The 21,589-nt window shown below is 39.4% G+C and overlaps 1 protein-coding gene across 2 annotated transcripts in view; it reads left to right on the top strand.

The window, feature by feature from the left end:
• The first annotated feature begins 667 nt into the window (after positions 1 to 667).
• Positions 668 to 21,589, top strand: part of ylpm1 (YLP motif containing 1) — a 30,766-nt gene continuing 9,844 nt past the window's right edge. Inside the window, exons 1-17 of one of the 2 annotated variants that reach the window (XM_079831530.1) lie at positions 668 to 1,400; positions 3,061 to 3,261; positions 3,428 to 3,625; positions 7,764 to 8,344; positions 8,424 to 10,508; positions 10,622 to 10,748; positions 10,845 to 11,004; positions 11,083 to 11,172; positions 11,291 to 11,453; positions 14,669 to 14,826; positions 19,365 to 19,519; positions 19,602 to 19,664; positions 20,138 to 20,257; positions 20,357 to 20,533; positions 20,618 to 20,701; positions 20,834 to 20,917; positions 21,025 to 21,105. In XM_079831530.1, coding sequence (XP_079687656.1) covers positions 936 to 1,400; positions 3,061 to 3,261; positions 3,428 to 3,625; positions 7,764 to 8,344; positions 8,424 to 10,508; positions 10,622 to 10,748; positions 10,845 to 11,004; positions 11,083 to 11,172; positions 11,291 to 11,453; positions 14,669 to 14,826; positions 19,365 to 19,519; positions 19,602 to 19,664; positions 20,138 to 20,257; positions 20,357 to 20,533; positions 20,618 to 20,701; positions 20,834 to 20,917; positions 21,025 to 21,105 — 4,992 coding nt within the window. In that variant the 5' untranslated portion in view covers positions 668 to 935. Of the gene's footprint in view, positions 1,464 to 3,060; positions 3,262 to 3,427; positions 3,626 to 7,763; positions 8,345 to 8,423; positions 10,509 to 10,621; positions 10,749 to 10,844; positions 11,005 to 11,082; positions 11,173 to 11,290; positions 11,454 to 14,668; positions 14,827 to 19,364; positions 19,520 to 19,601; positions 19,665 to 20,137; positions 20,258 to 20,356; positions 20,534 to 20,617; positions 20,702 to 20,833; positions 20,918 to 21,024; positions 21,106 to 21,589 lie in introns of both variants that reach the window. The other variant, XM_079831529.1, reaches the window with a different exon arrangement.

The following is a 21,589-nucleotide window of genomic DNA, read 5'->3' as shown; positions in this document are numbered from 1 at the left end:
CTAAGCACTTAAAGCCATCATTTATTGGAGGTTATAAAGAATAAAAGATTCTGACTTTTGGGGGTTGAATAATTTTGAACACGAATGTTTAGAGCCAGTTAGATTTCTTTCATTTCTCAACATTCTCAGAATCACTCAAATGTGATATTTATAAACGTTCTAAATAATAGTTTGCTGATGCCTTTGTTGAATTGTTTTCATAAAATGTTGTTCTTGGCTGCAAAATGTCTTGCAGGTCAAGGGGGTTGAATAATTTCAGTCAAAAGTTTGGAAATGTTTTCATGTTTTTAAAAGAAGTATTTTCTGCTCAACAAGAACGCAATTATTTAATCGAAAATACAGTAAAAACAGCAAGTTTTAATGGACTAGACCCATTGTGCGCTTCCGCCACCTGCTGAGTTGGAGTGTGAAGGGCAGGCAGCAATCGCGTAAAGACAAAAAAAATAAACTAAATCCTAGTAAATATGGCTCATTAAAATAAGCTCAGAGAGCGTTGTGCACAATACGTTTTTCAATTTATGGTTTCAAAATGTAATTAATTTCAGCTAAGACAAAGGCTTTAGTCGCTGAACCAGTGCGAAAGGTGGTGGTAATGCGCCATAACACGTTCATGAAGAAGCGTAAAGGAAATGAGATGACGTACTACCCAAGTGGGCGTCACGATGACGCTCGGACGCAGGCGCAGTGGCGCAGTTGGGAACACGCACAGACTCGGCGAGGAAATAGCATTCAAACAACAATTATGAATGTAAACGTTTTGTTTCTTGCACATCTGTAAATATAAATGAATATTTCTATTTTCACGAGATATTAAGAGTCTGTGTTTACAACTGCGCTCATATTTTCACATTTTTAGTAGCGATAGCTTCGAAGTAACCGGCTTTATGCGATCAGGCGGCTAGGCCTTGCCTGGCCCGCAGTGTCTCGGTTCAAGCATGCATCCCTCTTGGGGCGGTTACGGAGGTGGACCCCAGCCTCCTCCACACTTCGGCCCGCGGTTTAGGGGAGCACAGCCCCCACCAGCAGCAGCAGCAGCACCTGCGGCAGCACCACCAGCAGCAGGAGGATTTGGAGGATATGGCGCTCCGTCAGGTACACCGCCATCTAATTTCTCTAGTTTACACGAACAGCATTTACAACAAATGCAGCAGTTGCAGCAGCTCCATCAGAAGCAGCTACAGTCTGTGCTGCATCACCCCGGAAACTCCAACAACACCAGCAGCGGGCCTTCTCCGTACTGGCAGGCAGGCGGTGCTGGTCATCCCGCACCACCCAACAATTTTCAAGATCCATCAACTCTGAGAGGTCCTGGTGGCCCGCCTCAACCTCAGCCTCCGCCGCCTGAAGTGAAACCTCCAGCCCCCGAGCCCGCTTCATCTTCATTACCTGCAGTACCACAGGTTAGCGATACCAGTTCATCGGTGGCGGATGAAAAGCCAGACTTTTCGTCGATGTCTCAGCAGGCAAGCTTCTCTTGCATTTCTTCTTGCTCTTATTCTTCCTCCTCTTTTTCTTCTTGCTATTCATGTTGCGTTACTATAACAATACATAAAATGTATACAACATGATATTTCCTGTTCGGGTAGTGTAGATTTCAATTGTACATCGTAATTAGCATATTTATAAATCGTATTTGGATAATTATAAAGTTCCTAAAACTATTGAATGCCATGTCCTGTTGTGTGTGATAAGTACTCCGTTTAAAAAAAAATTCTAACAATAATTTGTTAATTATCTTTTTTAGACCTTTTATTACCTGATTACTGTGAGTATTTCTTTGTACTCCTTTATCGAAAGGCCATTGAATTAACGAATAATGACAGAAATGGGATTCAAATGGTGAAAACCTTTTAACAGCTCCTAGATAACACAAGTTTTGTGTCTAGTACTGCCCATTTATGTGTGACTTTCAAAGAATGTCGTACTACCATATCCAAAACAATTATTGTTCACGGTTTGTTATTGAATATCGATAGTTGGCCAAAAGTTTCCCAATGCGGTCAAATCCCCCATTTAAATCAGATATTCCCTCAATTAAATATTCTGTTGAGTTAATTTAGTTTTTTGCACAGCACACGGGTACATGGGGCATTGAAATAAAAAAAATAATAACTATGGTTTTACTACCAAACCCCCCCCAAAAAGAAACCATGTAGGAACCACAAATTAACCATGATTTTGCAACATTAACCATAGATAAACCATAGTGTTTGTTGTAAAACTGTGGGAATACAAATTGTAATCAATCTACCAAAGAAACATGGTTAGTTAGTACACTTTACTAAAAAATAACCATGGTTTATTTTCATAAGGTTTAAGGCAATGCATAGGTCACAGAAACAAAGGGCAGGGCGGTAACAATAATATTTAGTCCGAAAATTCATATACGAAAGATTTACAAATGTGATTGTTTACGTGAAAATACTACTTTTATTTGTATTTTAACAGCCGTGATATTCAAGTACACTAAAAAATATCACATGATTGTGCATACTTTCTGGCCTTTTCTCATTATAAATTAATGACCTAGCGAGTAATGTTTTCCAAGCAGCTCCCTGTGTTTATTAGCTTCTTTGACTGCTTTCTCTCTGCACCTTAAAATGGGTGAATAGAATTTCATTCTTTCATTCTCTTCATGAAATAATTCTCTTTTTTTCTGCTTGAAGCCAAAAATGTGGGTGGTATACAAATGACTTTATCGATTTATTATGGTAAAATTCATAAATTAAATTACTTAAGTATGCTTTCAGATTCAAAAATAAGTGTTTTCATTAGTTTTCTCGCATGTCACAACCAAACGTGGTGCACATGTAAGAAAATGTTCAATGGGGAATAACGAGAGAGATCAAACTACTTAATTGCAATTGTATGGCTTCAGAAGTCTTGGAATATAGGCCTTGCCTTTTTGTTGTTGTTGGTGGTGGTTATTACACATGGACATTAACATATCTGTTTGCATGTTTGAGTGAAATGTTTAATTGTTTTTAAAAGTATTTAGTTTGTACATTATAGAGTGTGTAAATTCAAACAGTGCTATAATGTTGTATTTATTGTGCACAGGAGCAGCAGGACTATTGGTACCAACAGCACCGTCAAAATTTGCAAAAGCTGAAAAATGAGAAGGCGAAGCAAAATCAAAATTCAGCTAATGGAGGCCATGCGTTAGCTCCTCTGCCTCCAGTTGAACCCCCAAAGAGCACCCCTCCACCACCACCTCCAAAAGAGGAACCCCCTCCTCCCCCTCCCCCTGAGGAATCAAAGGTACTTTCTTCTGCATACTATTTGCACCCAGTTGTGCTTTCATATTTTGTGTTTTTGATGAGTATATTTTTTTAACCTGTTTTATACCTTTTAAAAATGTGGTACAGTATCAAATACTCCTATTTAATTTATATCCTATTTAATTGATTACTGATATTCATCACAGCCCAGTGGCATCAGTGATGTAGGAGACCCAGCTGAAGCAGCACGTCTTCAGCAGCTGCAGGCGGCAGCTGCCCATTGGCAGCATGTGCAGCACCAAAGGGCTAGTCTTCAGTACCAGGCACTGATGCAAGAGCATGCTCAACTACAGCAGATCCTGCAACAGTACCAACAGGTTATTCAGCAGCCAGCGCATCTCCAGGTACAATCGCTTGTCTTATAACTAGAGCCCGACCGATTTATCGGTCTGCTGATTTTATCGGCCAATATGAGCCTGTCGCAGATAGTCGACTAATCGCTCTGTCTGCTCTGCCATAACGCTTTAAGCTTGACGTCGATATGACGTCGATATGTTTGATTATGCCATCTGGATGCTCAAAATTGATCGGGAGAATGCACGCTTATTATACAGTTAAGTTAATCACTGTTCTAAACTAATGCGTGCTGAATCCATTGTAACTCACACACATGGCTCGCACATCACGCAGAGATCGCACGAGCCTCACACAAAATCATTCAGTAGCGCTTAAATGTATTGTCAACATTGTTCTGTGATTTATCAATAAAATAGCTTAGAAACTGGAAAGTTTTAGCATATATTTCTTAGTAACTAAAACTCACAGCTTCACTATTAGAGAGACACGGGCAGGTAGAAATCATTCACACGCAATCGCTCTCTCACTAATGCATTCAATTTCATACGTGTAATCTTTATTGTGCTACTTGATCTGTATCTGATTCAGAACGAGTAGAAATCGGAGAAATATAACGACCCAAAGACAAAAGAACTGATACAAAAGGTGTTACGTAGTAGGAGCAATAACCTTATGGGCAGTTCTGTGTCATATGCCATAGCTGTCCTGTGCACAAGAAAACCTGTGTTCGCGTCTCAGCTCAAGGTTATTTGTTAATTAATGACGTCATCAGCGACTAGTCGATGTCAACTCGACTTTCATCGCATAAATGTCGACTTTAAAATATCTGAAGTCGTTCAACCCCTACATCGTTGTATATGCCGCACATATGCCACCGATATAAACGCGCACTCAGGCATGCCCACGCGTCTCGTGCATATTAACTCAAAATTGTCAAAATGCCTGTCTAGTCGAGTATCATCATAAACATAGTCGGTTATGTATTAAGTGAACGTAAACCTGAAATTTGACACTTGCCAGTTACCGCCAGCATTTTTGGTCATTTTCACAAGTTTCATGGCCCACAGGATATCTTGTGTGAATATCTGAATATGCAATATATACAAAAATTGATCAACACTTGAATGTGGGTAAGTTTCATGAAAAAAGCAACATTTTGAGCAAAAAGCTGAGAAAATTGCTTTTTTGTCAAAGACTACATCCAGATTACATGGATTCATAATGATGATCAAACACAGATGGAGTAGATCGAGTCCATCAACACCCCCAAAGCTTCACAGTCCTATAGATCGTCCTGGGTCGACATTTCATTCAATAACAGCCATTTTGATTTATATGCTGTTTAATGTTAATGATCGCATTATTTTACATATGCATCTGCTTATGAGATTGCTCGTTTCTTCTTCTTCGCCTGTGTTTTGATCAAGAGATTCTGTACTCGTTCAGGAGGTGTAATAGCGCTCCTTAGCGTATAACCGTGAAAACATGGAAATGGCAGGGAAGCCATTTTCCCATAAAAGAGGAGATAACAAATGACAGAAAAAAAATTACTCAATGCTCTTGACTGAAAAACTTAAATAAGTGTTAATCTATATTTATACAGTGAAGACTATGAAGTGATATTTTACATTTGATTACTTTCTGTAGCCTACCTGAAAATCTTGTTGACCTATGAAAAACCTGAACTTTTTTTTTTCATTTGTATGTTTCTTAGGGCTGTGCAATTAATTGAATTTCGATTTTGGCTCCCAACGATCACCAAAATAGTACAATCGAGTAAAAACGATTATTTTGCCATGTTCTGTTTTGCAAGAACACTCTTATTTTGTCTTGCGTTCTGAATGAAACGTGCACGAGCACATCCGCCCCTCCCGAAGCCACAAACTCTCTCAGGTCGTGACTCGTGTGCATATCATCCGCTGGAATTTAAAAACTCGGCGCGAGTAAAGATGGCAGAAGGAGGGCAGTTACAGCAGCATTTGGTGAGCAAAAAAGGAAAAACCAACTCCGTTGTCTGCAGTGATGGGAATAACGGCGTTATACATAAACGGCGTTACTAATGGAATAATTTTTTTCAGTAACGAGTAACTTAATCAAACGAATTACTGTTTCTCCTGTTACAGCACCGTTAGCATTACTGAGAGAGAAAAAAACGCGACGTTACTATAATCGAGCTCACTGAAGCGGTTCTCATCCGAACAGGCTCTCTGTCAGTCGGACCTGCAGGTGTGTGTGCGCGTGCGGGCCTGCATGCCATGCGTGTTGGGGGTGGGTGGGGTTGTACCAAGCCTGTAGTGCTCCTGTCAGAAATTGAAACTTCCGCGCCTCGATCGCCCCCCAGTGGCCGGTCCCAGTATAGCTCCTAAACTCCACCCCTCCATGTATTAGAATGGAGAGCGAGACACACTAAACAATTCAATTACACTTCAAATAATTGTTTCCTAAAGTTGGTTTCTGTCATTTTAGGCAGGTTTTATTACGATAATTTCATTTCAAGTGTTCGTTTTTTAAATAAGTGTAGTTTTAGTGAGTTATTTGATGCTATAAAAACGGGGGGTGTGACGTCATGATTGACAGCTGAGATTGACGGCTTCTCTGAGTGAAGTTGTCACTGAGGCACTAACAGACTTTTTCGGGATTTTTGGGAGTAGATTGGAGCTTTAGCTTTAATTTCTACATTTCCATAACTGTTTATTTCACACCAACACAATGAATTATTCTGCATCTGCGAGAGTGTGGGCGGGCTTTTGATAATCGCGCCTCTACTTCCTGTTCTCTACTGCGCAACTCCGGTCCCGAGATCGCTACTGCGCAGACTCGGTCCCAAGATGTCAGCGCCGTGAGCGGGCCTATGAAAGCTTCAACTATGGTCAGCGGAAGTCAATGAAGTCGCGTCGTCCATATTTTTTTTACGGTCTATGGGTTGTACACATAAATGATGATGATTGGTGGGTGGGAGACAAGGTTGAGGTTGATAGGTTGAGTTCACACACACACACACACACACACACACACACACACCTATGACACACACGCACTCGCACACGCATATGCACAGTCACACACCAAGTCCAATGACTTCAAAGGTAGCTTTCGCAAACTGGAAGTATGCGCTACTTTTCCCTCGTTGAGGTGAAAGGTAAGAATGTTTATGTAACGTGCAACTCATGCCCAGGAAGAAAGAGTCTCTCCACGTTGGTGGCAAGTAATTCTAATCTAATGAAGCACCTCACATCATCACATGCCGCCACAAAATTAGAGGCTAAAAACCCAGGTGATAACGTGAGCTCCACTACCAAAGGAGTAGTATAGTACTGAAAATATTTACACATTATTTACACTATAGTAGGCCTACTTACAATATTTACAATAATGCATTGAATTTGATAGGTGACTCTCACATTGTCCCACAGCAACATTACAATAGTGTACATTAATGTACAATGTTTTATAATAATAATTTATTCTATTTAGTGTCCAATTCATTCGTTTAACATATTTAATATCCAAGTTTTGAAAAAAAAAGTAACTCAGTAGTTACTTTCCCTGGTAATTAGTTACTTTTATGATGATGTAACTCAGTTACTAACTCAGTTATTATTTGTAAGAAGTAACTATAACTAATTACTTTTTTAAAGTAACGTGCCCAACACTGGTTGTCTGGGAACAGTTTGGCTTCGAGGAATCAGACGACGAGCAGAAACATGCTACGTGCAAGATTTGTTACATGGTAATGGCTGCAACACATTCCCCAAGTCATGTGAAATAATCGTGTTACATAATCGTGATTTCAATATTGACCAAAATAATCGTGATTATGATTTTTAATTGAGCAGCCCTAATGTTTCTGTTGTATTTGTTCAATGTATGTACATTATGTACATAATGTATTATATATACGGTACCAGTCAAAAGTTTGGACGCATCAATGGGAAAGTTTGTCCAAACTTTTGGCTGGTACTGTATATATAATATACACATAAACCATATCGGCCGGTATATTGTTTTCAGACTTTTTTTTATTCCCTAATATCGGTATCGGCATCGGTCCCCAAAAACCCATATTGGTCGGGCTCTACTTATAACATTTCTCAGTGGTTCTTAATTTGCATGTTTGGCTCAGAAAATATCTTGGTCTAGAGAATTTACCAAAATAATTGTTGATTGTTCAATTATGTCCACCAGACAATGCCCTTGGAAATGCAGTTGCAACACTATGAAATGCAGCAACAGCGATTTGCTCCATTGTACCAAGAATGGGACAGGCACTTTAATTTGTGGTTAGAACAGTTTCAGACATACCCACACAAAGACCAGCTGCATGATTATGAAGCCCAGTGGAGGCAATGGCAGGAACAAATGAATTCAACTTCAGCTCATCTGCAAGAAAGAGTCACGACCCTAAGAGCCATGCAGCCTCAGTATGGTACAGGTCCTTCATATGGAAGCATGATGGGACAATATGGACAGCATAGACTCCCCGGACCAGATGGAAACATGCATTTAACCCGTCCAGGGCTTCCATCTATGCCTCCTCCAGTTAACATGGATGCCATGTCAAGACCTTCACCACAGGGCCCACCACCTTCTGGACCAGTTATTCCACAGGGGCCATCACCTGCAGAACCTTTCCCGTCTTCTGTTCCAGATTCTGTCTCTGAAACATGTAAAACTGCTGGACCACGTGGACCAGGAGTTCGACCACCTGGACTGGGAGTTCGTCCTCCTGGCCCCCCGGGGCCTCATGGAAGATTTGATGGTCCAAGGTATTGCTTTTAAAAAAATGGTTACTTGGATAATAAAATTTTTTTCTGGAGCTAGATTACTGATTTTATTTCATTTCAGGTTTGAAGGTCCCAGAGGCCCACGGTTTGAACAGCCACCCCAGCAACGGTTTAGTGGGCCACCCAGATTTGACACTGGCCAGCGATTTAGCCGACCTCCCAGAGGTAATCCTCCACTCCTAGGGGCTCCAGCAAGACTCGAGAATCCCCCTAGGCAGAATGCACCTTCACGTTTTGAAAGACCCCCTGCACCCCCTCAACAACCAAGGCATGGACAGCAATCCAGTCCTGTCCCTGGAATTCAAACAAAGCAACAATCAGCAAAACCTGATGCACCACCTGTTCCTTCACCTCATACAGGCCCAGAAAAACACAAAGATCCCTTAGATCAAAGTGGCAAAAAAGATGCTGCTTCCACTGGTCCGTCACTGACAGATGACATACTGGACTCAGTAGATGGATTTTTTATTCAGAGTGGACCCATTCCTCAAACTCAGGATAATAAATCTGAGAATACCATTGCTGATACTGCAAAGCAGGATAAGCCGACAGAAGATGCTACTAAACCATCCTTACCTACGGAAAGTCCACACACCACTAACAAAAAATCTCAGAACTCTAGCTCACAACCTCCTAAAACCGGTCATATTGCTAATGGGCCACCACAACAAGCAAAGCCTCCTCAAAGTGATAAGTTTAAACCTGACACAATTAAGGAGGCTTCTAGGGGGCCACACATGATGACTCAGACAGGTCCACCACAGGTCACACGAGGGAGAGGAAGGGGCCAAGGGCCCGTGCCTCTTCAGGGCAGGGGCCGTGCACGTGGTCGAGGGCAGTATGGTGGACAAATGGCTGATCCCAACTGCCAGAGAGGAATTATGGAGGAGGATCCCTATGACCATCAGGAAACAGATGACACAAGGCATGGAGAGGACCAGGATTTGGTTTGGAGAGACCCCTCTTTAGATGATCCTGGAGAAACAGATGACCAGGAAGCACCACTTGAGATGTGGCATCCAGAGGAGGAACACTTTCCAGAAGAGTACCCAGAGAGCACTCAACCTGGCGAAAACTGGGAAGAAGAAGAACCACAGGATTATTGGGAAGAAGAAGATCCATACTGGACAGAGATAAGACCTCCCATGCATGCTAGACCTCCTTTTCCTCCAGGGGGCCCCAGAAGACCCCTTTTCCATCCTCGATTTATGCTTCATGGCCCAAGGCGCCCCCCTCCTCCTGGAAGTTTGCAACACAACCCACATGGACCTCCTCACTTGGTACCACGCGGGGGCATGGGACCACGATTCAGACGCGGTGTAGGCCCATGGGGACCACCACCCCGGCCTGACATGATGGAGCGAGACATGAGACGGCCACCACCTCCTCATGAAATCTTGACAAGGGAACCAGCTGGATCCCTTAAATATGATGAAGAAATGGACAGAGAACCTGGATGGCCTCATCCACGTGGTCGAGGGCTGAGACGTCCTCCTTTACCTCCCCACGAAATGGGGAGAGAGATGAGACGACCACCCATGAGGCCTGCAATGCCAAGGGAGAGGTGGCGTGTCCCACCACCCCATGAAGAAGGAAATTATGAGGAGGAATACCCTTATGGTGAAGAGGATGATATGCACAGAAGGCCTACTCATGAATATCATCCAGATTATGAGCAAGACGACGAGTATTACAGTTCTCGTGAGGAATGGGACAGGGAGCAGCCTGACCAAGAGTATCCACCGCATCGTCGCCCAGAGCACATTAGAGAGGATCATTGGTTAGAGGGAAGAGAAAGATCATTTCCATATGAGGAAGAGGATCGATTTAGAGAGGAACGAAGACGACCTTGTTACCCTGATGATCCGCTTTATCAAGAACGAGATAGAGAGCCTTCATTTCACACTCATTCTGATTGGGAAAGGCCGCCACCTCCACCCCCACAAGAGAGAGGTTACTCTCATCCAGTTGGTGAAACAAATCCCCATTATGAACATGACCCAGAGCCTCTAGCTGGCGTGCCAGAACCTCAAGACCTGGATACCCCACTTGATCAGTCCCCTAGTGCAACTAAAACTGTACTTGCTCTTTCTCAAAGGCAGCATGAGATAATTCTTAAAGCTGCCCAGGAGCTGAAAATGATAAGGTAAAATGAATTTCCCATCAGCGTATCATTATTTAAATAACATTCAAGTGATACAGGCCAACTGGCTTAGATTTCATAATTTGAAATCATACTGATTTTATTTAACCTCATAGAGAGCTCCAGGAAAGCAAGAGGGCTTTTGGAGAAGCTTCCAACCCAGATTCAGCTGGGTTGCCTCACGAACTTCCCCCTGGAATTCTTGGATTGGAAATTCCACCTGAGGTTAAAAGTGCTCTGCAGGTATGCCAATTTTGGGTTTCAAATGGTGCTCCTGGATTCAGAATCTAATGTTATTGAAAAGCCACAGATTGCATGACCATTTTGTTTTTCTTAAAGGCTACCAATTTATTGTCAGAAACGGGACAGACTATTCCTGGTCAACCTTTGGAATCTGGTTTGCCCCCTTCAAATCAATCTACTGACTATCTTCATTCTTCAGCACCTGTCCCTACAGCTACATTTATTGCTAAAACAGTGGACTATGGGCATGGTCGTGGTCAGTATATATTCTGCCTCTCAACTGACATAATTTTTTATGTATCCAGTTAAACTACATTGTGTTTTCATTTAGCAGATGTAGGTGCAACAGTAGAAAGGATATCTTATGGAGAGAGGATTGTGTTGAGGCCTGCCCCCCCACCATCTGAGCGACTGTATGAGAAAGGTTGGCTCTTTTCTGTTAAAATTAAGATGTTGAACATGGGGTTTGTTTGCATAAGAACATTGGGTTTGTTTATTTTAATGTGTTTTTTAATGTGTGACGAACTTCTCTTCTTTGTTAGAACTGCTTGGCCCTAGAGACCCATACTATGACAGAAGAAGTGACCCATATGGTGGTTCCAGAGATTATGACCGGGATTGGGAGAGAGATCCATATAGGGAGAAGCCAGCTCTGGATTATGAGAGAGACCGATATGAAAGGGACCGTTACCTACGAGATGAACGGTAGGTACTTCAAGACATTACTGCTGCATCTAGGGCTGCAACAACTATTTGATAAAATCGATAATAATCTATAATGAAAATCATCGATAACGATTCTCATTATCGATAAGTTGGGTCTGCCTCTGTGCACGGTAAGCTTCCACCAGTCACGCCAAATTACAGCACTGAATAGCGAATTTTTATGGACAAAATGTGTATCTAGAAATAGTGGAGTGGAAACAGAGCAAGCTGCTGCAGGAAAGATATGTGATCCAAGTGCCCAAAACACATCCTGTCATGTGCGTGTGTCTGCGTCCTCAGCGCAAAACGTTAATTTTACAGGTTATATCCACTGATCCACAGTGGGGAGAAGTGTTTGATACACTGCTGATTTTGCAGGTTTGCCCACTTACAAAGCATGTAGAAGTCTGTAATTGTTATCATAGGTACTCTTCAACTGTAAGTGACGGAATCTAAAAAAAAATCCAGAAAATCACATTGTATGATTAAGTAATTAATTTGCATTTTATTGCATGACATGAGTATTTGATGCATCAGAAAAGCAGAACTTAATATTTGGTACAGAAACCTTTGTTTGCAATTACAGAGATGATACGTTTCCTGTAGTTCTTGACCAGGTTTGCACACACTGCAGCAGGGATTTTGGCCCACTTCTCCATATAGACCATCTCCAGATCCTTCAGGTTTCGGGGCTGTCACTGGGCAATACGGACTTTCAGCTCCCTCCAAAGATTTTCTATTGGGTTCAGGTCTGTAGACTGGCTAGGCCACTCCAGGACCTTGAGATGCTTCTTACGGAGCCACTCCTTAGTTGCCTTGGCTGTGTGTTTCGGGTCGTTGTCATGCTGGAAGACCCAGCCACGACCCATCTTCAATGCTCTTACTGAGGGTAGGAGGTTGTTGGCCAAGATCTCGCGATACATGGCCCCATCCATCCTCCCCTCAATACAGTGCAGTCGTCCTGTCCCCTTTGCAGAAACGCATGCTTCACGGTAGGGATGGTGTTCTTGGGGTTGTACTCATTCTTGTTCTTCCTCCAAACACGGCGAGTGGAGTTTAGATCAAAAAGCTCTATTTTTGTCTCATCAGACCACATGACCTTCTCCCATTCCTCCTCTGAATCATCCAGATGGTCATTGGCAAACTTCAGATGGGCCTAGACATGCGCTGACTTGAGCAGGGGGACCTTGCGTGCGCTGCAGGATTTTTAATCCATGACGGAGTAGTGTTACTAATGGTTTTCTTTGAGACTGTGGTCCCATCTCTCTTCAGGTCATTGACCAGGTCCTGCCGTGTAGTTCTGGGCTGATCCCTCACCTTGCTAATCATTGATGTGGTTGTTGTCTTCTCACCAAGCTGCTTGCCTATTGTCATGTAGCCCATCCCAGCCTTGTGCAGGTCTACAATTTTATCCCTGATGTCTTTACATTTGGTCTTGGGAGAGGTTGGAGTCTGTTTGATTGAGTGTGTTGACAGGTGTCTTTTATACTGGTAATGAGTGGAGAACAGGAGGGCTTCTTAAAGAAAAACTAACAGGTCTGTGAGAGCCGGAATTCTTACTGGTTTGGTAGGTGATCAAATACTTATGTCATGCAATAAAATGCTAATTAATTATTTAAAAATCATACAATGTGATTTTCTGGATTTTAGTTGTAGATTCCGTCTCTCACAGTTGAAGTGTACCTATGATTAAAAATTACAGACCTGCAAAATCTGCAGTGTATCAAATACTTGTTCTCCCCACCTGTATATTCACTATGCAAGTCATCATAGCACTCAGCTGACAAGTTTTTGCCCAGCATTGGGCAGGATGTGGAATAGTGTGTTTTGTCAATAAAATAAAAAACAGGCTTTTTATCCGATTAATTGAAAAAAATAATCGGCCAATTAAACAATTATCAAAATAATCTTTAGTTGCAGCCCTAGCTGCAACTATTTCTCACAGTAGCTTCTGATATTTTATGTATTTTATACCCATATTGGTTCATTAATATTGAAAAATGTAATTGCCTACATCAAAATATTTGTGAAGAGCACTAGTTTGTCACAGATTGGAAAAAGTGCTATATATATATATATATATGTATATGTGTGTATATATATATATGTATGTGTATGTGTATATTAATGTATATGTGCTGGGAATCGATTAAAAAAAAATTAACTAATTAATAAAAAACAAATTCTGTAATCGCAAGTTTTTAATATTTTAAGTTTTTAATATTTTGATATTGTAATAATTTCAGTTACTCTCCAAATTAATGTATAAACAATTTAAAGACAGTATATTTTAAATGTGTGTTGTAATGGCATCTTTTTATGAATGAAGGCCAGTATCACTGATACTAATGTCTCTATGAAACATTAATGACGTTACATTACAGTTTAACTGAAAGCTCCCAATTTCAACATGTATTAGGCTTTAAAAAACAACTTTTAATTTAAATGAACTTAAAACAATCTTTACATAAACCCCAAATAATAAATGTTATATTTACCCATGGCCTTCCCTGTTAGACATATACAGAAATGTAATAGTTATCAAACACCTTTCTTAACTGCATAAATAATAAATGAAATCTAGATTAATCATTATTAAAGCTAAAATTTACTCCGTTGTTCTTTGATGAACATTAATGACAGGCATCATCAGTGCTCCTGTCACTTTAAGAACGGCCGCTGACGAACATGACGCGGATCTGACGCGCTGTCCCGCGCATCTCATTTCCTCACAACTCTTTAAGTTCATTTAAGACGTTATTTAACTAATAAGAATGTTAATATTAATATTATAATAAGAATATTAAGACTCCTAATATGAGAATACTCAAAATTCTCTGTGTTGTTATTGTTTGTTCAAGAGCAAAAGAGAACTCCATGTGAGCAGGAGACTGACGTGAGTCTGTCTGTGCGTCGAGTGTGTGTGTCAGTGTCCCTCGATTAGCTGACTTGAGACGCAGCCACACAGACATGACAATGACATACAGCGTGTTCTCGTGTCTTGTCGCGCTTGGAAGCATTTACTTGAATAGGAGCGTGATCATGTAACGCTAGGCAAAAATGGATATAAAAATGGACGCTGCAGTGTTTGCGTTAAATATTTTTAATGCGTTAAGCTGAGAAAATTAATCGCCCGCGTTAATGCGTTAATTATATATATATATTAGAATGTTTTTTAAAATGTATTTGTATTTTTTTTGTATGTCTGGTTTTAGACCTCCACTTGGGCCACGTCCAGGACACAGAGACCGAGAAAGGGATCACCCAAGCCGCTCGAGCAGAGACAGAGAGGTTTATAGCCGATCAAGTTATGAGAGGTCTTCCTATGAAAGGAGTCTTGAGCACTATGACCATGGATCTTCAAGCTATGGTAGTAAGTGAATTATAAAAGAATCCATCTCTTAGCTTTTAACGGTGAAGTAGGAATTTTTTTAAAGACCCCCTGTGGTGGTGAAAATCAAGTTTGTTTATATGTCTGTGGTGTTTAACAAAAAATGCTTTAATAGACAAATTCATGCCAACAGCATTACAAGAAAGTCTCAAAAACGTGTTTTGAAATCGCCTTTGTTCTCTACGTCACAAATATGTTGTAACCAATCCCGTAAATTTTCAGGCCATTTTTTTAGCATATCATTAACTATGCTGCTAAGCACTAAGCAGGGGGGTCTCGAGAAGCAAGGGTGAATTCATGGATCTCCGTATACTAAATGAAGCAAGGGTGTGGAATTATATTCAAGCTATTTTAAGGAAGCAAGAAAGACATTTAAATATGTAATTTTGGAGAGTTTTATGGGATAAAATGTACTACAGGGGGACTTTAATGTTTAAATGCTTTTTCCTATTCCATCTTTAATGCAATGACGAGTATAAGAAATACACTTGTAGGTTGATTCCCCTATAACATGTAATCACAATAGCTTAATCAGAATCTGTTTGTTTGAACAACTTGATCTACCCAACACCGCATCATTGGCTCATCTAATGTTGTGACTTTGGGATGAGAATTGGGATGTGAACTAGAGGCACAGAAATGACACATTTTACTTTAACTTAAAGCTACACTGTGTGATATTTTCCCCCATCTAGTGGTGAACATGTATATGACCATCCAGTGAATTTTAGTTTCTGTTCCTCTCAATTCCGATTTCGTTTTAACTCCTACGGTGGCCGATTTAGTCCAAGATTAATATGGCTTCCTGTTCGACCTCGTCCACATTCGACACGGTGCCTGTGGGATATTCTGTGCGCAGTGGGATGGTTGGAACTCAACTGGCCTAATTATTCAGCTAGAAAGAACTGCAGCTAATCCAGAGTGAACTTTGATGATAGTAATGTTTATTCAGTCATCCAATTGCAAGACATAAACAGGTTTGCATGGATATATGTACATAAATGTGGTTTCTGTGAGAGAACAAATTAGGATGGTAAATATACATGATAATGACATGACAGAATATACACAGTTAAGAACTGTATAACTATACTTATAAGTTACATTTGTATAATGTAACCGTAAACCAGAGCTTATTGTACCATATATAGGCGCTAAATGCAGCTGCATTAAAAGGAGCGGAGCTGCCGCTGCTAACAAGCGGTGTCGGATTACAAAAGTGTGTGCGCAGGTTTAGCTCTGTATAACAAGTGTTAATATGCCGATCAGACCTGATACATATTTCCATCAATATACATTACAAGCAAATATTTTCTATAAACGAATAAACATTGTTAATAACTGAATGATTATTCAAATTGGTGAGCATTACGCTATTGTATGACACAAAAATACTTCTGAGGTGACATCAACTGAATTACGCGATGACACACTCTGAAACACATCCACAATGACAATAACTATTATTACTTACGGAGTTATTATTATTAACGCACATAAATACCACACAAGGAAAAACAGACTTTTGAGGAATAAACAAGCCAGGAAAACTCCGTATAAATCTGTTACTGGAGCTGCTGAGATGAAAACTCTCTGCGCATGCACCAGACAAGTCTGAACAAGTTGACGCAACGCGAAAGGCGAAGCTTGAATTTACGGGTATGTCCCTCTTTGGCTAATGTACTTTCAAGATGGAGGGGCAACATGGCGACCACCGTTAGATCCCATTACCTTATGTATTTTCAATGGCATATTATAAACTTACGAGAATACTTTATTACTTGAAAGAAGTAAATATACATTAATGAGCACATATATTTTTGAAAGAACTAAGTGTTTTTAGCTAAGAATAGACTAAAAAAGTTACACAGTGTAGCTTTAAAGTGTAACTTCTGCGATTTTTCAACCTGCTTTGTGTCATTAGGATGTCGGTAGTGAATGTAAATGAACAATGTTTACTCATTCTCCTGGACAGAGAAATTCATGTTTATTTGTCAGCGAAAGTACACCATTTTTATCCTTGCCCATGGATGGTCGAAACGAGGATTATTAACAACAGTTTCCATTAAATAAGGGTAGGTTTAGGTTTAGTGTTTGTAGTCACCATTCCAAACTGGATGGTGCTACATTTTTCAGAGATTTTTTTCAACTTGTCCTTTGTAGCATTCTCTCCGTATTTACAGCCTTTTCTATAAATTTGAATTGGGATGCACCGGTTGACCGGCCAAAAACCGGAACCTTTTCTTGTATTTTTCTGCCGATTTATCCGGAAGTGCGCCCGCGTGCACATACGCCTATATTGCAATCATTCGCGAACATGTCACTTGTGTGTTACAAACGGAAACTGGAGAACTGAGGAAGAGCCGCTTTCCTGCGCGAGCCTACCTCTCCGCGCCCTGCACAAGCGCAGATAGTGAGCGTTTGTTCAGCTCAGCTTCATCTGCTCACACAACGTGTCTGCTAATGTCCGATTCGCGAACCAATGACTCATTTGAACCGAATCATTTTAACGACTGGTTAGAACAACTGATCCGTCCAACACTTGAACTAACGAACCAGTTTATTAATTTACTCAGAACTCCTCTGAAATGAGAACACAAGTGTGCTTTACCCAATTCAGCAAGAGTGAATAGTAAGAATTAGTTTAATCATCCACAGTCATTCAGCTTATTTATGTTGACAATGTGTAGTGAAATATAATTTAGTGTAGACTGGAGTTAGGTGAGACCAGAACAAAGTTGTTAGCTAGCTGATAATTTTACTAAATTGTATATGGTAGAAAATTAGGCTATTTATTAATTTATGCTACTTTTTAATATTGATATGATTATACCAAAACAATTATCATTAAATAGTGTAAAAAATGAGGATCAAAAGAAACAAACATCAAGGTAGAGATCATACATAATATCAGATGTCAAAATAAGATAAGCAAAAATTACAAAAGTTTCTTTGCATTTATTTTACATGTATTGTCAGTGTTGCGCTCACAGATCACGTAGGTAGAGGACTTTTTACTGTGTGTGTGGATGACAATGTCTGTCAGCCACCACCGAAGACCATTTTTGACCCAGGAAAAACCCTGCTATAGGATGATAATTTTTATTTGGTAACACTTTAGAATAATGGTCATTAGTTAATATTGGTTAACTAAATTAGTTGACATTAACTAATAATGAACTGCACTTATAAAGCGTTTATTAATTTTGTTAATGTTAATTTCAACATTTACTAATGCATTATTAAAATCTTGTTAACATTAGTTAATGCACTGTGAACTAACATGAACAAACCATGAACAGCTGTATTTATATTAACTAACGTTAACAAAGATGAACAAATACAGTAACAAATGCACTGCTCATGGTTAGTTCATGTTAGTTAATACATTAACTAATGTTAACTAATGACCATTATTCTAAAGTGTTACCTTTTATTTTACCTTAATTACATTGACTTAATTTGATTTAAAAAGCACCTGCTGTAGCATCTTAGTTTTTTTTCGTTGCACTAAACATTATTTGATTTAACATTTTGGAACAATTATATACTTTGGTTTTATTTAATTTCACTGGTAAATACTTTTTTTCTTTACACTGAATTTAAAAACAAATGCTGATTTAAGTAACATCTTTGTTTGGATTGCAGAATATGCAGTTGTTGCCTTTAATTTCACCTTTCAGCCTTTTAATTTCCAATTAAATTTCTTGTTAATTTCAGATTGCGGACTTGTTTTCATTAGCCAAAAGCCAATTTAGCCTGTTAAATACCAAATAAACATCTTGTTCATGTATACTTTCATTCTTTTATTGTGTTAAAAAAAAAAAAAAAATCGGAAATCGGTATCGGAATCGGCCAGTTTTCTTGAAAAAAATCGGTATCGGAATCGGCCATGTAAAATCATGATCGGTGCATCACTAAATTTGAATGACAAAATAAAGGCAAGAACCAGTTAACTTGTAGTGCACTGACAATATAGGTTTATATAATTTGTTTAATAATAAGATTAATACAAATATATTTTTTAAAAACTTAAGATGAATGCTTCTGACTCATTTGAAAGTGACCTATAACATCCAATGACATGATATTCATCTAAATTTAAATGATCTCATGGATGTTGAGTTCTTGCACATGGGAACAATACAAGTTGACACCATTATGACTAAAAGTTTGCCAAAAAGTATTTTCAACTAAAGCAAGGTGGTATTTGACTATCCATAGCAGCTATCCATTAAGCGTATCCATAGCAGACTGGTGGGAGTGGCCTTAGTCGCCAATATGCCCAGTGCATTATGTGTATTGAAATGTCCCTACCTATTTAGCAAACGGGAAGACAGCTGCAAAGGCAGCCTAGTTTTATTGATTATTTATTATTAATTTTGTCAGTGGTGAAGTACCACTTAAAAATGGTCCTGTTATACAAGCCAATCAAAAGTGAAGTCAGTATATCATTAATGAGTAATCACTAAGGCTGAAAAGTTGGGACCTGTGTAAGATACCTATATTTTTTTACCCAGGTGATCGGAGGAGCTATCCAGATGAGCGTGCCCCACCACCCACATCACTGCCCCCTTCTGCACCTGTTGCCCCTCCTCGTGTGGAGAAGAAACCAGAGATAAAGAATGCTGAGGACATCCTCAAACTCCCAGGTCGATCAGCTCGACCTGACAGGGTATGCCATAATTTTTTGGGTTATTATAATTATGCTCTACTTTTGAATACCATGTTTTACTCACAGTATTTTTTCTTTTCAGATTGTAGTCATCATGCGTGGATTACCTGGAAGTGGCAAAAGTCATGTGGCCAAACTTATTAGGGTAACATTTTATTTTGTTGTGCCTTCGTTTACTGCAGAGATATTTTAATGTTTATTAATATTATAATTTTTCCCCCCAAACAATCTGAAAGTATGCTTGGTCTACTTTAACAAGTCCTCAGGATGGACGATAGAGTTGCTTCTAAATTTCTGTATTAAGTTGGATTCTATTATTAAGATAGCTCATAAATATACAGAAAAATATCCGCTGTAGGAAACAATTTATGCTAATGTTCTCTATACTGCCCATTTTGGCAATGCTGAGACTGCAGTGCATATTTGCATTTCATCAAGTTCGCATAGCTGAAAGTGCTTGAGATTAGATATTTTGGGCCAAGGAGACTTCACATAACCAAAGGAAAGAGCAAAATAACCTAATTTTGCTAATTTAAGATGTTTTGTATTTGCATTTTTGTGAATGACTTTGTCATTTCAATTCATCCATTAAGTAAATATATACTTTTACTGATGTAGGATAAAGAGGTTGAATGTGGTGGTGCACCACCCAGAGTTCTTGGTCTGGATGATTATTTCATGACTGAAGTGGAAAAAGTTGAAAAGGACCCTGATACTGGGAAGCGTGTCAAGAACAAGGTTTGAACTAGTTCTTTGTGTTCGTATTTTTTTTAAATGAGAAACCTCAACTAATTTTCTCTAACTGATCATGCAAATCTTCCTGGCCATCTTCATCAGGTGCTCGAATATGAATATGAACCAGAGATGGAAGATACATATCGAAACAGCATGTTGAAGACATTTAAGAAAACACTGGATGATGGATTTTTTCCATTCATAATCCTGGATGCCATCAATGATAAAGTGAAGTATTTTGACCAGTTCTGGAGTGCTGCTAAGACAAAAGGATTTGAGGTGAGCTTCCTCTTGAGTTTCATCTTTGTAGAACAACGCTATCTACTTTTTAGCTCTACCTCATATCTCACTTTTTATTCCCAGGTGTACTTGGCTGAAATCAACACTGATCAACAAACATGTACAAAGAGAAACATACATGGGCGAACACTAAAGGATATTTCAAAGGTATTTTCTTTAACTTAATTTACGGTTTGACCGCCTGCTGTTTTTATGATTTAATGCATGTCCAGATTATCACCAGAACTATATGATCGCATTGTTCATGGGTCTGACTAATAATATGTATTTTGTGCACAGCTGGCCAGTGGCTGGGAGTCTGCACCACCCCATATGATACGACTAGATATCAGGTCTCTACTGCAGGATGCAGCGATTGAAGACGTAAGTTTGTTGATGACCTGTGCCGTTATTGTGTTCATTAAAGGAATTGTAAATGTGTTTTCCTTATGCTTTTCTTCTCATAGTAACATAAACTGCTTTTGTGATAGGTGGAGATGGAAGACTTCAACCCATCTGAAGAAGAACCAAAAACTGAAGTGAAAAAGGAGGATGACGACGAGACTGATCTGGTAGGACCTCACATTGCATGCATGCTTTTATCCAATAATTTAAATTGTAACTGTATAGTTACTTGAACCAGTTTCTCACCTAAACAAGGTAAGTACTCTTATTATTGATCAATGTTTCAGGATACTCTTTCACAATCCAAACAAAGACAAAGAAGAACAAATAAAAAAAAAAGATTGTTCCTGAGACATGGGATCTCCTTTGTATATGAGAAATAATTGCAATCCATATTCTTAATATGGATTATTAAATGCTTTCTCAAGCAAATATATTGGAAACAGCAAATATCATGTCTCACTAAAGGCAGTGACTTGACCTTACTTTGATGTAATTTATAATGGTATTTATAATTGTCTGTTTGTCCTCCCAAATCTTCATATTTACTTAATCCTTATTTAAAGATCCACAACAATTAACGAATTTATAATGTTTTACTTCTAATTGAGACTTGTAATTGGCAATGTATATATTTTTAAATGTCCCTGG

Source organism: Gobio gobio (genome assembly GCF_949357685.1).
Source record: "Gobio gobio genome assembly, chromosome: 12".
Taxonomy (NCBI): Eukaryota; Metazoa; Chordata; class Actinopteri; order Cypriniformes; family Gobionidae; genus Gobio; species Gobio gobio.
This window is presented reverse-complemented; position numbering and strand designations above follow the sequence as displayed.